Genomic DNA, 18,036 nt, shown 5'->3' on the forward strand with positions numbered 1-18,036 from the left:
TGAATAAGCTGCTTGCCTTTAGAAGACTAATAATCAAGCAAAGACATTGCTGCTATAATTGTAGCCACATTCCTAATCTGAATTAGGCATATGCAATAATACATGGGGAAATCTAGAGCTGTTTTGAGTTTCTATCTAGATTTAGTCCCTCATTCTTAGAGTCAGTAGGGAATAGGAAACTGCAGAGGGGAAGGGGTGAGCAGAGAAGGGTATGTCCTGACCACTATAGGATGAGGAATGGGATTAATGGAACTCAGGGGCTATCTTCCAACTCCCCAAAGATAGTGATTATTACACAGTGCATGTGTACAGGAAAGGGAGGTTCCAAAACAGGAGAACAATGTGGACCTTCATGAAGGTGGTTGATGGCAGACACCCTCCCCTACATTACTCAGACCCCAGATTACAAGGCCTACGTCGCTCCATTCACTTATGTCCCTGATCTGTGTGGAGTTGTGCCATTCTTTAGCACCACTTGACAGCTATGGGGGATGGAAATAAAGCACTGAAACTGAGATGGGTGGGGGGGAGAGGCAAAAAAAAAAAGGGGGAAGGAAGGGAAGGGAAGGGTAGATTCAGGAATCTTATGCCTGGCCCACTATCACTATAATTAAAAATGAGTTATATGCACATAGGCAGAATTTGTCCCACATAAAGAGGAATAAAATGATCCAAGTCCATTTCCACTGGAATGCAGAGCCAATCAGTGATGGTCAATGATGTGTGTGTGTGGACGGGGGGAGGGGGTTCCTTGTCATTTTATTTAGGAAGAATGTAAGTGCTGGTGAAATGTGACAGATTGAAAGCCCAAAGTATTCTATTTATCCACAGAAGTTATAGGGTACAAGTGGCAGCACAAATGCACAATTTCCTATGCTGTCCTTCAAATGTTCTACAGCTCTGATTTGAATGGACCATTTTAAGAGAGGAGAGAATTGTTCAGTTTCCATGGCCCATTTAGTGTCTTGGCCCTTCTTCCGAGGTTGACATGCTTTGGTGGATTTCATGATGTGGATACATGTTTACTGGGAACTGATATCACGTCAACCAACCGTTATCTGATAGTAACAAGCTTCGGTCACTACCACCACACAGAGCGATTTTAGCTGCATACTTCTTTATACTTGATTACCGTTTTTCCAGTAATTGTTGGATGGTGAGATAGGCCCAAAGCCTCTCAATGTAATCCCCAAATATGTACTCCTGGTCTTGGAGAGCTTTAGCTGTTTCTTCAATATCTACTTGTTCAGTAAATGTCACATCATTGTTTGCCTGTTAGGAATTGAGAATCTGCTGTTTTCAAAAATTACAATGATCTCACCACTGCATAAAAGTATTTCAATTCGGAGTGCATTTCTTACATACAGAAATCCAGCAACTAACAAATTGTCTCTATTAACTTGCAATTAATTACATGGATGTGATACAGTCCGATAAAGAAATTAGTCTGTAATGGTGAAAAGAAGACAAGAAATTTTGGTGAGGCTTTGGGTACCTCACCTCTTCCTGGATATATGCCATGCTCTGACACTAACATACATATTCTGAGACACCTCTGTATTTTTATTAACCTCTGTTCAATGACAGTAGCAGCCAAGTGCACCTCAGTGTTAACAGATAAGGTAATACAAGGGTAATACAGTGATATTACACTTCATTTAGATCAAATATGAAACAATGGGGTTATTGAGATATTTAAGTGGATACTCAGACTTCCTTTTCAATCAATGGCATGCAAGAGCATGAAGAGTTAACCTCCTTTTTGCTAATTCATAGTAGTTCATCTCATAGTGGGATGTTTTTGAGTTAACACTTCCCAAAAGTACTGAAACACTAAACTACCACTAGGGAATGTTTGGTGAGAGCTAGAACCCATCTATCAGATCAAACAACATTGATTTATGTGTCAGTGAGGAAATGGTGGCACTGGCAACCCACCACATGTAAAAAGACATATGTCAGTGTAACAGGAGCCATTTGATAGACTGTCTATCATTGTGCCAGCAGGTAAACATTTCAAAAGAAAAAAAATGTCATTTACTTTCAAAGCAACAAACTTTTAAATAAGTTAGGTATTTTTGTAAGTTTACCCATTAACTGTATGGTGGATGTCAAACTTATTCTTTTAGCGGTGATTATGCAACTGCTATCCATAAGTAGGACCACTGAAATATGTCACACACATTTCATTTATAGAGTGGGGATGTGGAGTCTTCTTATTTGTTTTTATGTTTTCTGCAGGATTTTTCTGGTATGACTCAAGCCTTGGCATTTTATAAAACAGGCTACTGCTTAAAATAAACACACAGCAGAACCAATACTTACACCTTGAGCTTTCACATCAGCAGTAAAGCTGTTCAGGTGATTGTCTATAATACGTCCAGCCACCACGATTTCAGAGCCATCATAATAATGATTGAAATTGTTCTGAGTTAATTCAGATGTTGCATTGATAGGGTAGTGCAGCTGCACTTCTCGAAGCATGGGAGTAGCCACTTCATCATAAAAACTCTGCAAGGGGAAAAAAGGGATCAAATCCAAATACGTACGTGTCTGTGCGATGTAGTACTGCACAGGCACTCAAATTTTGCCCAACAAAGGGCTGCATTAGGAGCTAGCCAAGAGTCCCAGCATACAAATGTCCATGTTGAATTTATCGGCCAAGCTGCTTATATTAATTCAAAACTGCATGTTGAAAACTTACATTAGAAGGCAGTGTGTTCTAGTGAATAGAAAACCAGACCAAGAGTCCCAAAATCTGGACTCTATTCACAGTCTTGCAGATGTGACCCTCTCTAATCCATTTAGCTTCTGTGCCTCAGTTTCCCTGTTTTGGATAATGAGGATAAATAAGGCTTACCTCTTTGTAAAGCACTTTGAGATCTATATATGAAGAGTGTTTCATTGGTATTTTTACTACTTTCCACAGCCACACCTCTCTATCCAAGATGAGCACTATAATGTAGCGTGCATATCTGATGTGGGTAACAATCTGGCTACCTCTTTACTAGCAGACAGTTCCCATTAACCCCCACCCCCATTAACAACTGTAAATCTTTAGTGGCGCTTCCAGTTTAAACCCCTTTTAATTAACTAAATGGAGTTTCTAAAATTGAACTTCTCAAAATTACAGCAGATATGGTGCATACATTAATTTATCAATCTGTCAATGATAGTGTACATAATGAGTAAGGCTACATTTTAGTCACGGGTATTTTTAGTAAAAGTCATGGACAGGTCATGGGCAATAAACAAAAATTCACAGTCCATGACCTGTCCATGACTTTTATGATATACCCCTAACTAAAACTTGGGCTGGGGGGGCCACAGGTCCTGGGGGGTGGCCCAGGACCTCTGCGGGTGCTGGGGCTGGGAGCAGTGCATGGCCCAAGACCCCCACTGGTGCTGAGAGGGGGAAGGCAGTGGCGACGTGCAGCCTGAGACCCCTGCTGGTGTTGGGGAAGGGTGGCTGGGCATTGGTCCGTGGCCCGAAACCCCTGCTGGTGCTGGGGCGGGGGTGGCCAGGCAGCGGCAAGCGGCTCAAGACCCCTGCTGGTCCTGAGGGGAGAGGGTTGGTGGGGCTGGCAGGCTCCCTACCCAGCTCCAACCAGCATATCTCTGCAGCTCCTAGAGAGGGTGCGGCAGGAGGGCTCCAGCTCTGCAGCTCCCATTGACTGGGAACCACTGCCAAAGGGAGTTGCAGGGGCGGCACCTGTGGGCGCGGGCAGTGCGTGGAGTCCCTTGACCCCTCCACCTAGGAGCTTAAGGGACCTGCCTGTAGGAGCTAGGGAGCCCCCCGCCCTGAGGTAAGCGCTTCCCCGCACTCCAGTCCTCTGCCCTAGCCCTGAGCCCCCTCCCACACATCCAAACTGCTGCTACTGGCCTAGGGGTTGCCTGGCTTGGGCAGCCCCTGAGCCAGCACCAGCTGCTGCACAAGTCCCGGAGGTCACGGAATCCATGACTTTCTGTGACCTCTGTGACAGACACGCAGCCTTAATAACGAATGGCAACAAATACATACAGTGTGCCTGATTTATTTATTTATTGCCACCAGATCTCTCAGTCTCTTCAAACCTGTACAGGCACTTGAACATTGGCTAAAGGACTGAAGTCACATTGAGTGGCAGAAAGATTATTTCAGCTGCAGAAAAATGGTTCATATCACCAGGCATTCATAAGATCAATATATCTAAAACTGGAGTTCAGCTGTAAATTCTCTATATGGGTAACACACATAGATCAAGTAGGAGGTGTGATTGCTTCATAGTCAGCGCTTATTATACTGACAGTGGCTGAATGCATTAACCTCTCTCACTGAATTTAATGAGAGTTGAGGATGCTCAGTACTTTGCATGTTATTCTCAGCACTTTATAGTATTGGGCTTTCGTGTTCTCTATCATACTCTGGATACTGAACAAAGAAGATAATACAACATTGCATTATAAAAAAAATTATCTGTCCACGGTATTTGTGAGACAAGGTGGGTGAGGTAATATCTTTTATAGGACCAATCTCTGTTGGAGAGAAAGACAAGCTTTGGATTAATGTCTCATTCCTTTAAAGTGAACATGACTTTGGATGGTGAACATTTAACAAAGGGAACTCCCTTTTCTCTTCTACCTTCATCCACATGTATTACAGATTCTTTATTTTAATAAGGAGAAAAAGACTCCATCAGGTCCCCTTAACTTCACACTCTGAGTTGACAGACCTATGCTTCAAAAATTATCAGACGACTTTCTGGTCACTAAAAGGAAGTAGCAGAAGGTATTTGGTTAGGAAAATACAATTGCACAGCTCAATGCAAAATCACTGTGGCTGGCCAGTGAGAGTTTAAAACTAGCGGTGAAAACCAATATCTATAATCCTCCACCTATAAGACACTAACTTTTCCTCATGACGCACACCTGAGCTGTGTTTTTAATGGCCAAGCATCCTGAAGAGACATAGTGGGTGATAAGCCAGGCATGGTGATGGGTGCAGTTTAAGATCCTAAAAAATGGAATTGAACACCACTTCTGAATAACCAGAAAAAACATTTTTTTAGTCTTATTTCTTATGCTCAAGTTTTAAAACTTGCTCTTGGAAGTTTCCCCACTACATATTATGTTTGATACCATTAACAAAATATGTTTGTTTACTAATATCACTTGTTAGCTATGTTGGAAAAAGCACATGATCAAAGTACAAAGTATGTTAGAAACTCTATCTGTAAGAGTTGGTGGCTAGGGTGGTTATATTTTTTCCTACCTGTAGCTGCAAAGCTGAATCAGAATCCTCATAGATACGACGAGTCAATCCATTGTTCTCCAATGCCATCTTCTCTAAAAAATTATAATCCATATCATAGCCAAAGGCCAGATTATATAAGGAATATCTTCCTTGAATGGCATTTTTCACATTCTCTTGAATTTTTCCCCGGTTCAATTCTCCTGCATTAAAGCACAGAAAACAATTAAATTTTATGGAGAAGAGTCTTTCCCTTTAAAGAGCATGTTTAGAAAAATACTATTATTTGGTTAAAACACACACACACACAAAATTATCAGAGAGAAAGTACAAGCCTAGAGAGAAGAGATATTACAGGTAAATCCCAACTGCAATTGCAATGGGTCTGGCTTTATTTTTTTGATTGGTTCATTTTTTTTCTGTTTTTAACTTGGAAACCAGTTAAAGTTCTTAATTAAAATAAAGACAACTAAAAATGAGAGAGACCATAATGTTTTAACTCTTCCAGAAATAGTCTCAAGGTTCAACCAAATAGACAAACTTCAGCAGAATAGGAGTGAATAGCTGCCTAAAATAATTTTTATGGTCACTGTATGAGTTCTTTGCTTTCTGGACACTTCTTAGGAGTGGCACCTGACTGATAACATAAGAACATAAGAATGGCCATACTGGGTCAGACCAAAGGTCCATCCAACCCAGTATCCTGTCTACCGACAGTGACCAATGCCAGGTGTCCCAGAGGGAGCGAACCTAACAGGTAATGATCAAGTGATCTCTCTCCTGCCATCCATCTCCACCCTCTGACAAACAGAGGCTAGAGACACCATTCCTTACCCATCCTGGCTAATAGCCATTAATGGACTTAACCTTCATGAATTCATCCAGGTCTCTTTTAAACGCTGTTATAGTCCTAGGCTTCACAACCTCCTCAGGCAAGGAGTTCTACAGGTTGACTGCGCTGCGTGAAGAAGAACTTCCTTTTATTTGTTTTAAACCTGCTGCCTATCAATTTCATTTGGTGCCTCCTAGTTCTTATATTATGGGAACAAGTAAATAACTTTTTCTTACTCACTTTCTCCATATCACTCATTATTTTATATACCTCTATCATATCCCCCCCTTAGTCTCCTCTTTTCCAAGTTGAAAAGTCCTAGCCTCTTTAATCTCTTCTCATATGGGACCCGTTCCAAACCCCTAATCATTTTAGTTGCCCTTCTCTGAACTTTTTCCAATGCCGGTATATCTTTTTTGAGATGAGGAAACCACATCTGTACACAGTATTTAAGATGTGGGCCTACCATGGATTTATATAAGGGCAATAATATATTCTCCGTCTTATTCTCTATCCCCCTTTTAATGATTCCTAACATCCTGTTTGCTTTTTTGACTGCCGCTGCACACTGTGTGGACGTCTTCAGAGAACTATCGATGATGACTCCAAAAGCTCTTTCCTGATTAGTTGTAGCTAAATTAGCCCCCATCGTATTGTATGTATATTTGGGGTTATTTTTTCCAATGTGCATTACTTTACATTTATCTACATTAAATTTCATTTGCCATTTTGTTGCCCAATCACTTAGTTTTGTGAGATCTTTTTGAAGTTCTTCACAGTCGGCTTTGGTCTTAACTATCCTGAGTAGTTTAGTATCATCTGCAAACTTTGCCACCTCACTGTTTACCTCTTTCTCCAGATCATTTATGAATACGTTGAATAGGATTGGTCCTAGGACTGACCCTTAGGGAACACCACTAGTTACCCCTCTCCATTCTGAAAATGTACCAATTATTCCTACCCTTTGTTCCCTGTCTTTTAACCAGTTCTCAATCCATGAAAGGTTCCTCCCTCTTATCCCATGAGAACTTAACTTACGTAAGAGCCTTTGTTGAGGGACCTTGTCAAAGGCTTTCTGGAAATCTAAGTTAACTATGTCCACTGGATCCCTCTTGTCCACTTGTTTGTTGACCCCTTCAAAGAACTCTAATAGATTAGTAAGACATGATTTCCCTTTACAGAAACCATGTTGACTTTTGCCCAACAATTTATGTTCTTCTATGTGTCTGGCAATTTTACTCTTTACTATTGTTTCCAAGCGGTCCTGTTACAGTTACCTCTTGGACCAGATCCTGCGCTCCACTCAGGACTAAATCGAGAATTGCCTCTACCCTTGTGAGTTCCTGTACCAGCTGCTCCAAGAATCAGTCATTTAAAGTATCGAGAAATTTTGTCTCTGCATTTCGTCCTGAGGTGATATGTACCCAGTCAATATGGGGATAATTGAAATCCCCCACTATTACTGAGTTCTTTATTTTGATAGCCTTTCTAATCGCCCTTAGTATTTCATCATCACTATCACTGTCCTGGTCAGGTGGTCGCTAATAGATCCTTACTGTTACATTCTTATTAGAGCATGAAATTAGTATCCATAGAGATTCTATGGAACATGTGGATTCATTTAAGATTTTTACTTCATTTGATTCTACATTTTCTATTCATTTGATTCTACATCTTCATATAGTGGCACTCTCCCCTCCCTCCACCCCCACCTGCACGACCTGTTCTGTCTTTCTGATCAGGGCTGGCTTTAGGACATGCAGGGCCTGATTCGAAAGAGCTGCCGCCGAAATGCTGCAGAAGATGGCAGCAATTTGGCGGCAGCTCAATCGGTTGCCGCTGTTTCCGGTGGCACTTTGATGGAGTGTGCAGGGCCCCTCTTCTGGATGCTGTGGGGCCCTCTTAGGCGCGGGGCCCAATTCCCAGGAATCGGGGGAATCACCCTAAAGCCGGACCTGCTTCTGATATATTTTGTACCCCAGAATGATCGTGTCCCATCGATTGTCCCCACTCCATCAGGTTTCTATGATGCCTGTTATATCAATATCCTCCTTTAACACAAGGCACTCTAGTTCACCCATCTTATTATTAATACTTCTAGCATTTGTGTACAAGCACTTTAAAAACTTGACGCTGTTTATTTGTCTGCCCTTTTCTGAACACAGGGAAGCAGTTACAGATGCTCGAACCAACAGTGGGATGTCCACAGGCAACATAAGTATGAATACTCACCGCTAGTGGGATTCCCATCAGTCAGCATTATAATTGTGGAGGAGCTTCTCTCAGGCAAAACCTTCTCTTTGTGAGCTTCATTCATCATTTCAACTGTTCTTATTAAAGCATCATTTACGTTTGTCCCTGCAAGACACATGATCACAGAAAACAGAGCAAGAGTAAGTACAAATTTGTACAATGTTCCACTATGTGTCAATCCAGAATGTTTCAAGCCTACCAACAGCCTAAAGGCCCCTCTAGGAGTGAAGGATACTGTTGATTGCTTCTACTCACAGCTATGTGACAGTAGCATAGACAGAAACAAATATGCAGAGTGGTTTTATACTAGCATGGGGTGCTCTGGCCCTCAACAACTTCAGATTAAATGAGGGAGCAATCAGGTTACTCCTGTAATTGCTTTCTTCATGTTTACTATGCATGTCTAACAGGAAACCAAGCAATATGTGCAGTAGCATTGAGGTTTATCATATGACTGTGCTAATGGTTGTAGCCATTTTAATTTGGCTCATTGTATAATTTTGATCATGCTAAATGCTTTTTACAAACTCCTTAGAACATTTGAACAATGCTGTAGATCCCTCTTTGTTCCATCCAGTCTTTCACGTAACACCAGCTCAGCCAAGTCCTCCTACTTCTCCTTTCTGCTCATGACTCCCTCACAAGCCCTCTGTGGCTCCAGACCCTGTTCCTATGCCCAATCTTTGGCCAGATTCTTTCTTGCCACCTTCCTCAGACCCAGAGATCCCTTCCTATTCTCTTCTGCTGGAGTCAATTGTCCATCAGCAAACACATCTTCCATTTCCTCTTATTCATATTCATTGTTTGCCAAAGAGTGACACTAATTATTTGTTATTTAGCTAATTAGTGAAAACATGGTTTCATAAAACCCGTATTTGAGATCCTTGGAGGAAAGATGTAAAGGCAAAGCATTTATTATGAAAAATTTTTTAGAGAAAGGTATGTTAAAATTTAGTGATATTTACATCCTGTGGCTTTTATGGATTTAACAAACTTCTTTGCTTCCTTCAAATTATCTAGGGTAGCCTTGACTAAGTATTCCTTCCAGGATATTATCTTGTCACTGAACAAGATAAAGTTGAAGTGGTCATTCTCTTTGACATCATCCAATATTTTGAAGAGCGCTTCCTTTATCTAGAACAAATAATAATCACTGTTGAAAGAAACAAATGAGAACACGAAATCTGAAGCTTGTTCATATTTTATTACAGAGACAGCTAGTAACAACCCCTATTCTTAAATTACCTGATGCTTTCCATAAGAAGATATTCTTGCAAACTTTTTTGAGATGCTCTCCTGCCTCCATTGTTTGCTGCAGAACTTTGCAATTTGGCAGGGAAACAGTGTTCAGGCTAAAGAGATGCTTTTCATTGGTCTCATGACATTCCATTTAGGTATCTTAAGGTATATCTTCACTGCAGATTTAACTGGGGCTCCCGTACTCACCCACACCCTCCCATCCATATAACAAAGACCTCTCACCCAAGCTTCCTGGTGCTTTAAACTTGGGCTAGCTGGCCCGACTAGGGTATAGGTTAGAGTCTGGATGCTGCTTTCACTCATCCTCACTTTGCAGCAAGGATGAAGGCTAAACCACTTGAGTGCTAATAGTCCTCCAATACCTTCCCACAATTCCCTCCATGTGCTCAGGACAGACAAGTTTTTGCACAATTCACGGGAAAGAATCATAGAGTGGCTCAGCTTCCTGCAGCACAAAGAATGATGGGATACATCTCCAGAAGTCCTAGCAACACACAAGGGGTAGTGCAGCCAGGGGCGGCTCTAGACATTTCGCCGCCCCAAGCACAGCGTCATGGCACGGGGGGGGGGGGCGCTCTGCCGGTCGCCAGTTTGTTTTCGGTGCAGGCACACCTGCGGGAGGTCCACCAAAGCCGCAGGACCAGTGGACCCTCCGCAGACATGCCGCCGGAGGCAGCCTGCCTGCCGCCCACCCGTCAACCGGCAGAGTGCCCCCCGCGGCATGCCGCCCTAAGCACGCGCTTGGCGTGCTGGGGCCTGGAGCTGCCCCTGAGTGCAGCACCAGTGAGGACCCAGTAGCTGAGGTATGGTTTTACAGCCTGTGGCTGCTCAGACATGGACTAGATTAACCCAGATGCTGCCCACGTGGGCTAAGCTAGTTCTGCAGTGAAGATGTACCCTTAATTATAAACTGTTGAAAATGGTCATTTCCCTTCTGTCAGTTGCAAATGAAAAAGTTGGCAGCTTGCCAAAATAACACCTAACCATTATAAAAAGATGGGTTCATGGTTCCCTCACTGTACAGGAAACTCTGCAAATTGCCAGAGCAGCTGTAGCAGAGGTGAGTGTGGGGGTGGGTTAGGTGGGGAAGAGCTTGGCCAGGCTCCTCTTCTCTAAACCATATTCTCTCAGACCCAGCAAATAACCCTAGCAGTCCATCCCCTGACTGTTTGGGTACTATATGGGGCAGAAGTTCCCCAAACTACTGGGGGTTGGGGAAGAAAAGAAAGGACTGAGCTGGTCTCCCCACCTCAGCCACCCATCCAGATCCAGCAGATGGTCCCAGCAACCTATTCCCCGCTTATGGGATAACAGCAGCTAAAACAGTTAGTTTTCTTCTAGTTCAAGTGGTATAAATCTGTGCTGCAGTCCTGGAGATTCAGTGTTCAAACCCTGATGATTATGCACAGGGGTACATTACAGATTAACTTAATCAGATTTGTTTTTACTGTTTTTCTTTACAAAATCTAGTAAATTACATTTAAAAATCTGTGCTAGTTAGGTTACAAAGTCCAACATTCTAAAGCTAGGAAATGCTAAATGTACAGTTGTTTGTGCAGTGTTAATTCTGCCTCCTTGAGCATAGGGTCTAGTCTTTAATGACATGATTACATACTGCTTTTCCATCTGACCCCTTATTAATTCAGTGCAGAGGGAGGGTAAGGGTAGGAATTATGTTGCACAGATTACCATAAACTAGCATTTACTGTCATATACTTGATTTTGCAAACTAAATAATGTTTTTAATGTAATTGTTGTATGTAATAATATTTATAAAAATTGCCACAAAAGATACATATACATACTCACATACACAGCACAGAAACAGATCTGCCTGTTAGAAGCAAAGATCACTGTGTAACAATTAGAGCTGGATGAGAAATAGTTTTCCCATCCTGAGAAAAACTTTGAGATTTTGAAAAATTTTCCTATTCCAAATTGTGACAGAAAGTCAAAATCTCAAATGTTCACAAACCAATAATCTGAGAAAAAACCCATTGGTTTCAGTCAGTCAAAATGTTTAATATCTATAATATCAAAATGTTCTAAATTAAAAAGGCTAATCAAAATAATTTTAATTATTTATTTTTACTATAAATTAACTGAAATTTTGAATCAAAAAAGGAGCCTCACATTTCAAAAATGTCAAAAATAGGAGGTTTTGACAATTTCAAAACATTTCCGATTTTTTTTCAGAATAGGAAATTTGTCAAAACCAACCTTTTCCCGTGGAAATTTGCAGGTTAGATGAATAAGCAGTTTTGAATTAAAAACATTTTGCTGAAAAATTCCCAACCAGTTCTAGCAATAGTCTGGTATTACAATGTATGTACTTATTTCAGTTTTTAACACACATGCTAGGAGTGTTCATCCCCTGCTCTGAATGCCTCTTGCAGTAATGACAAACCCAACCAACAATTACACTGAACTGCTAAATTCCAGTGCCTGCAACAATAATTCATTCCCAACATGACTCCACTACATACTACATTACAACTCCCAGATGATCAAACATCCTATCTTATGTTCTTTCTAGCTCCTTCCCAAAGGCCTCAGCAAAAAAGGCAAACCTTACACTATGTCCCCAGCGTTAGCATGGGCCTAAAGAGAAATTCAGACACAAAGATATAAAATGGCTAAAACTGGGAAAAAATCTCCATGCAGTTCAGGCTTGCAGAGCATAGACATGAATGCAGTCAGCATGCCTGTAGCATAGCCCAATTCAGTTTGTTGCCAAAGTTCCAGTACCAGACTTCAGTTATGAAATAGCTGAAAGCTGGAAAGTATTAATTACGGAGTTAATCCTAGATTGGAATAGCATTCTGGGTAAAGATAGAAGGAGCACATAAAATGCCTCTTTTCATTTCAGAATTCTTCTGTCAAAGCAAGTGACTTTTAAAACTGTAGTAGAATTTACACAATCCACCGGTGCAACCTCAGATAGTGTTTTGTCGTACTAGGATTTATTACCATGATACAGTTGCTTAGCTGACTGGAGGTGAAGCTGAGTATAATAGAACAACCTAAACCAACAGTTGCGTGCTGGACATTAAAAGAGCTTTATGGCATTTTGAGTGATAGTAAAGTACTAGCTAGGGTGGTTTATGAATGAGGTTGGGAAAGAACATCTGCAACCTCAGTCCTCACAGATCGCTCCTAAGTAATAAAAATAAACTATGCAACTTTGTTTGAAATTGATTAATCCTGCTTATTTTATTTAAAGAAATGTGCTGTGCCAAGGAGCATCCTTTTTTATGATCAAGTTTCTGGTAAGTTACCTGTTCCATTTTTTGACCCAGCATTGAGGAACTAATGTCTATTACAAAAATCACATTCTTGGGCACCCTGGGGAGATTCACAGGTGCAAAAAAATGCACGAAGTATCCATTGATAATCTGAAAAACAAAGAACATGATGCACATGAGAACATGCAGGTTGTGCATATCACCTGCACAAAATGTAGGAGCTGACCAGAAAAAACTTAAACATGTAATTAACATTACATATGAACTCAATGGGACTCATGTGTGAAAAGTTAGTGTGTGGAAATCTTTGCAGGATTCAGGCTTTAACACCCCTCTCTCCCCCAAATCACCATTGAATCTACCTGTAAGTTGCCTGGAGAGTCCCTTTTCACATCATATTTTATAGTAAAATCTCCATCCAAGAAAGATGTTGAGCAGTTCTTACAGGTTCGCTGTTGATCAATAGTTGGCTTGAAAGACACATGGCCCTGAAAAGCAGTAGGTTAGAATCTAAAATTTTATAAAATTACAGAAAAAATAAAGTTAAATATTTTTTTCTGCCACATAATTTCCCAAAATATATCCAACTACTGTATCCAGTAAGATATGTAGCTACTGGATAGTTTTCATAATAATCATATATACTTGCCTTCTTCCTTGTAATTTATTAAATGCAGAAAGCAGCACGACTCATTACTTGAAGACTTAGACATGATTGCAATTTATTACTGCAATACAATACTCTAGGCATGTAATGTACAGATGAGTTTTCATGAGCTACCAATAATAAAAGCAAAAAAGACACCTCTCCTTAACAGTAATCCACCAAAAGATCTGCCACATATCTCATCCTCCTACCTATAGATTCTGTGCTTGGATCATTGTCTCCACTACAAGGCACTTCAAATGTATCTTGGGAAAAACACAATTTCGAGGTACTGTGAGGTATAGACATTAGAATAATAGAATATTAGGGTTGGAAGAGACCTCAGGAGGTCATCTAGTCCAATCCCCTGCTCAAAGCAGGACCAACACCAACTAAATCATCCCAGCCAAGGCTTTGTCAAGCCAGGCCTTAAAAACCTCTAAGGATGGAGATGCCACTACCTCCCTAGGTAACTCATTCCAGTGCTTCACCACCCTTCTAGTGAAATAGTGTTTCCTAACATCCAACCTAGACCCCACACCACTGCCACTTGAGACCATTGCTTCTTGTTCTGTCATCTGCTGCCACTGAGAACAGCCGAGCTCCATCCTCTTTGGAACTCCCCTTCAGCTAGTTGAAGGCTGCTATCAAATCCCCTTACTCTTCTCTTCTGCAGACTAAATAACGCCAGCTCCCTCAGCCTCTCCTCATAAGTCATGTGCCCCAGCCCCCTAATCATTTTCGTTGCCCTCCACTGGACTCTCCAATTTGTCCACATCCCTTCTGTAGTGGGGGGGCCAAAACTGGACGCAATACTCCAGGTGTGGCCTCACCAGTGTTGAACAGAGGGGAATAATCACTTCCCTCAGTCTGCTGGCAGTGCTCCTACTAATGCAGCCCAATATGGTGTTGGCCTTCTTGGCAGTGAGGGCACACTGCTGAGTCATATCCAGCTTCTTGTCCACTGTAATCCCCAGGTTCTTTTCTGCAGAACTGCTGCTTAGCCAGTTGGTCCCCAGCCTGTAGCGGTGCATGGGATTCTTTCTTCCTAAGTGCAGGACTCTGCACTTGTCCTCGTTGAACCTCATTGGATTTCTTTTGGCCCAATCCTCCAATTTGTCTAGGTCACTCTGGACCCTATCGCTACCCTCCAGCATATCTACCACTCCTCCCAGTTTAGTGTCATCTGCAAACTTGCTGAGGGTGCAATTAATCCCATTATACAAACCATTAATAAAGCTGTTGAACAAAACCGGCCCCAGGACCAACCACTGGGGCACTCCGCTTGATACCGGCTGCCAACTAGACATCGAGCCGTCGATCACTAACCATTGAGCCCAACAATCTAGCCAGCTTTCTATCCACCTTATAGTCCATTCATCCAATCCATACTTTTTTAACTTGATGGTAAGAATACTGTGGGAGACTATTTCAAAAGTTTTGCTAAAATCAAGATATATCATTTATATACATATAAGGTCGTATCCCTCTAAATAGTTTGTGAAATCCTCTTCTAGTCCTCCCTGTCTTCTATGTTTCAGAAGCCACCAGAACTTTGCTGCAGCAGCAGCTGATATATGTAGCGAGGCCTTGAGTGTTATATGCTCTTAATAGACATGGTTATTTGGACCCTACCATGCCTCTGTGCTTCCTTCATATTATGTATGTTGTGTAAAGAGCAAAGGACATAACAGATGTATAGTTCGATTTTTCTTGCATACATAATCAAGGCTAATCTCATGCTTTGTATGGGCTCAGACAAGACTGGCAACCTTCTAGTGTGTGTCCCCATATTTGTGTGTAAGTAAATCAGGCTATCAATTGCTTCCTCTCAATTCCTTGCTGTAGGGAGGTCAGGCTGACCTAAAAGATGCAAACCTGTGCAGGGCCCTAAGTAGCCATTGGAGTGCTTGTTGTGCTTATGGACAGACTGGTACAGAATGCAAAAAGCAGAAGTTCTTTGAGAGCAAATGAATCCAGATGAGAAGCCAGTGACAACTCATCAGTTAGGTTCTGCATTTCCAGGGACAGCATCAGGGTTTATTATTCTCATGAAAAAAGTGCAGTGTCTCAACAAGTTTAACACAGGTATTCTCCATTAAGGTGAGTAACAGTTATACCTTTTTTCCAGAGAAAGATTTTTCAATGGTCTGAGTCAAGTCATTGTTGATAAATGATCCAAGTGCTTCTAGCTCACCGATACCTTGTGGCTCAAAGATGTTTACATCAATCTGAAATATTTTATGAAAACAATTAGTAGGCCAGACATTGGAGGGTGGAATCACATAGCGGGCCACGTGTAAAGGATGTTCAGCGCAAATAACTCTGTGGGCAGAGCAGGGGAGTTTGTAAGGGAGCAAAGTGAGGATGATGGTGGAGCCAGCGAGCAGAGCCTTCAGGAGTTGAATGGGCTGTCTGGGCACTGCAGCTGCTTGTGCCAGTCCCAATAACTGCCTTTGAGGCAGCTATTTAGTGCAGTGGTCCCCAAACTGTTGGGCATTCCCCACTAGAGGGGCATGGCAGGGCCTGGGCCAGCCCCCACGGAGGGGTAGGGAGGGAGCGCCTCCCAGCTGGGACTCCTGGACCCTGCTCCTGGCCCTTGGCCTGGGGGCGTGGTCACATTCCAGTACTGTTAAGGGGAGGAGTGTGAGAGGAAAAGTTTTGGCACCCTTGATTTAGTGCTTATGCAGCTGCCAAACTGCAACTCCTCCTCAAAGCAGAGTCTACAACTCTGTGCCTAACTACCATATATATGTACATATGATATATAGCTAGATATCAGCTAGAGCAGTGGAGAGAGGGCATCTGGGGAAAGCCTCTTCCTCTTTGCTGTTCTAATGGGACTTGAGGAGGGCTGGGTCCCTCCTCAGTTAACTGATGGTCAGGGATATTTTTTGGGTTGCACGGCCCACACAGAAAACTCTTGGCTAACAGGCCAAGAATAAGAAGGGATAGCACCTTCCCCATCCCTTCACCAGCAACTGGACCAGGGCAGAAATATAACCCATAGCTGATTCAGTGCAGCATCAATCCACTAATCATGCATGGGTTTTAGTGTTAAACTAGAAAAACAAGCATTTTCTATTAAAAAGATAGATATTATAGATACTTGGACTTCTGTCAAGGATCAGAGATACCTGCAAATATTGTGGCTGCAATTATTGATTTTAAAATATATGATCATTCCTGTGCAAATTAAGCCTGATCTCATGTCCCTGTGAATTGATAGCATGGTCCTGGATGTTGTAATGGTTGGGTGCAATTGCTGTGGAATAATCAGCATAAACTGTGGCCACCACAGTTGTCAGTATAAATCAAGCTTAAGCAAACACAACAGGCTGTATAATCACTGGAGCCAGCCACAGGAGGGAACCTTGATCACATGCATTTGTCAATGCATTACAATAACTTCCTCTTTCATATTGTTTTGCAACAGCTGTGGAAAAAAATGAACAGAAAACCTTTGATAAAGGCTGCTCAGACAGCTGAAACATTAGTTATTTGTTCTTGTACTCACCTTTATTAATGGTAAATGGATTTATCTCCTGGAGCACACAGCTTAAGATATACACTTAGCTGGCATTCCCTAGAAGCATTCCCTTCTTTGCCCACTGTTTCTACTAGAGTTTTTAACTGCTCTGTATAAACGCTGCTGAATATAAATGAAATCCCAGAACAATTTACCTGAAATTGTTTGACTAGCTTCTTCGGTTTTACTTTAATCAACATCTCATATTTTCCCAAGTGCCGTTTCAAAAGCTCCTCATAGGTGAGCTCAAAAGTGACTTTGCTGGCTGCTGCAATGTTGACTGAAACTGTGAACTTTTCAGTTTTTCTCCCAGAGGCCCTAGAAATGTTGAGCGAAATAACCACAGATCAGAAAAAACACCAATATAAGAATCCCCTGGATGCTTTTTCTTATCAATAAGAAATTGCTGTCACTATACAGCATTATACTAACCATTAAATATTTTCCCTGGTTTCATTTGTTTTAAGAATCAATATGAATGTAATGCTCTTGTAGTTTTTAACATGCCTAAAACTACAGTTTCAAATCTGATCTACACAGAAGTAGGTATTTTGAGTAGACATTCCTTGAAAGTAACTTGGATTGGCCAGCTAATTAAGAGAGATTTCACAGTGTGAACTAGAAAGCACTGAGAATCTGGAGCTTCATCCTAATAGGTGCATTGCAGTCAGTAGGGGTTAAGGGTGCTCAGCATCTCACAAGAGTGCTCAGCACCTTGCAGGATCTAGCGGCTAGAGGTTACACTCTAGGACAGTGGTTCTCAACCTTTCCAGACTATGTACACCTTTCAGGAGTTGGAGTTTCACCTCACCTAAAAACTACTTGCTTACAAAATCAGACATAAAAATACAAAAGTGTCACAGCACACTATTATTGACAAAGTGCTTACGTTCTCATTTTGTCTGTATGAAATTGTATTTTGCACTAACTTTTGAATGTTATAATTCTTGACATCTGATTTGTGTCCATTTATTCTTTTGCGTAGAGACTGTCTGGTTTGGCCAATGTACATGGCAGAGGGGCATTGCTGGCATATATCAC

At 41.6% G+C, this 18,036-nt stretch overlaps 1 protein-coding gene across 2 annotated transcripts in view; it reads right to left on the reverse strand.

Moving 5' to 3' along the window:
- LOC120409311 (inter-alpha-trypsin inhibitor heavy chain H3-like) overlaps positions 1–18,036 on the reverse strand; it is a 46,718-nt gene that overhangs the window by 14,531 nt on the left and 14,151 nt on the right. For both annotated transcript variants that reach the window (XM_039547131.1, XM_039547130.1), the window contains 9 exons: positions 17,151–17,313; positions 15,587–15,697; positions 13,183–13,308; positions 12,854–12,970; positions 9,281–9,449; positions 8,295–8,420; positions 5,252–5,433; positions 2,326–2,511; positions 1,133–1,272 (listed from right to left, as the gene is read on the reverse strand). In XM_039547131.1, coding sequence (XP_039403065.1) covers positions 1,133–1,272; positions 2,326–2,511; positions 5,252–5,433; positions 8,295–8,420; positions 9,281–9,449; positions 12,854–12,970; positions 13,183–13,308; positions 15,587–15,697; positions 17,151–17,313 — 1,320 coding nt within the window. The remainder of the gene's footprint in view (positions 1–1,132; positions 1,273–2,325; positions 2,512–5,251; positions 5,434–8,294; positions 8,421–9,280; positions 9,450–12,853; positions 12,971–13,182; positions 13,309–15,586; positions 15,698–17,150; positions 17,314–18,036) is intronic.

This window comes from Mauremys reevesii, linkage group 7, assembly GCF_016161935.1.
Source record: "Mauremys reevesii isolate NIE-2019 linkage group 7, ASM1616193v1, whole genome shotgun sequence".
NCBI lineage: Eukaryota > Metazoa > Chordata > Testudines > Geoemydidae > Mauremys > Mauremys reevesii.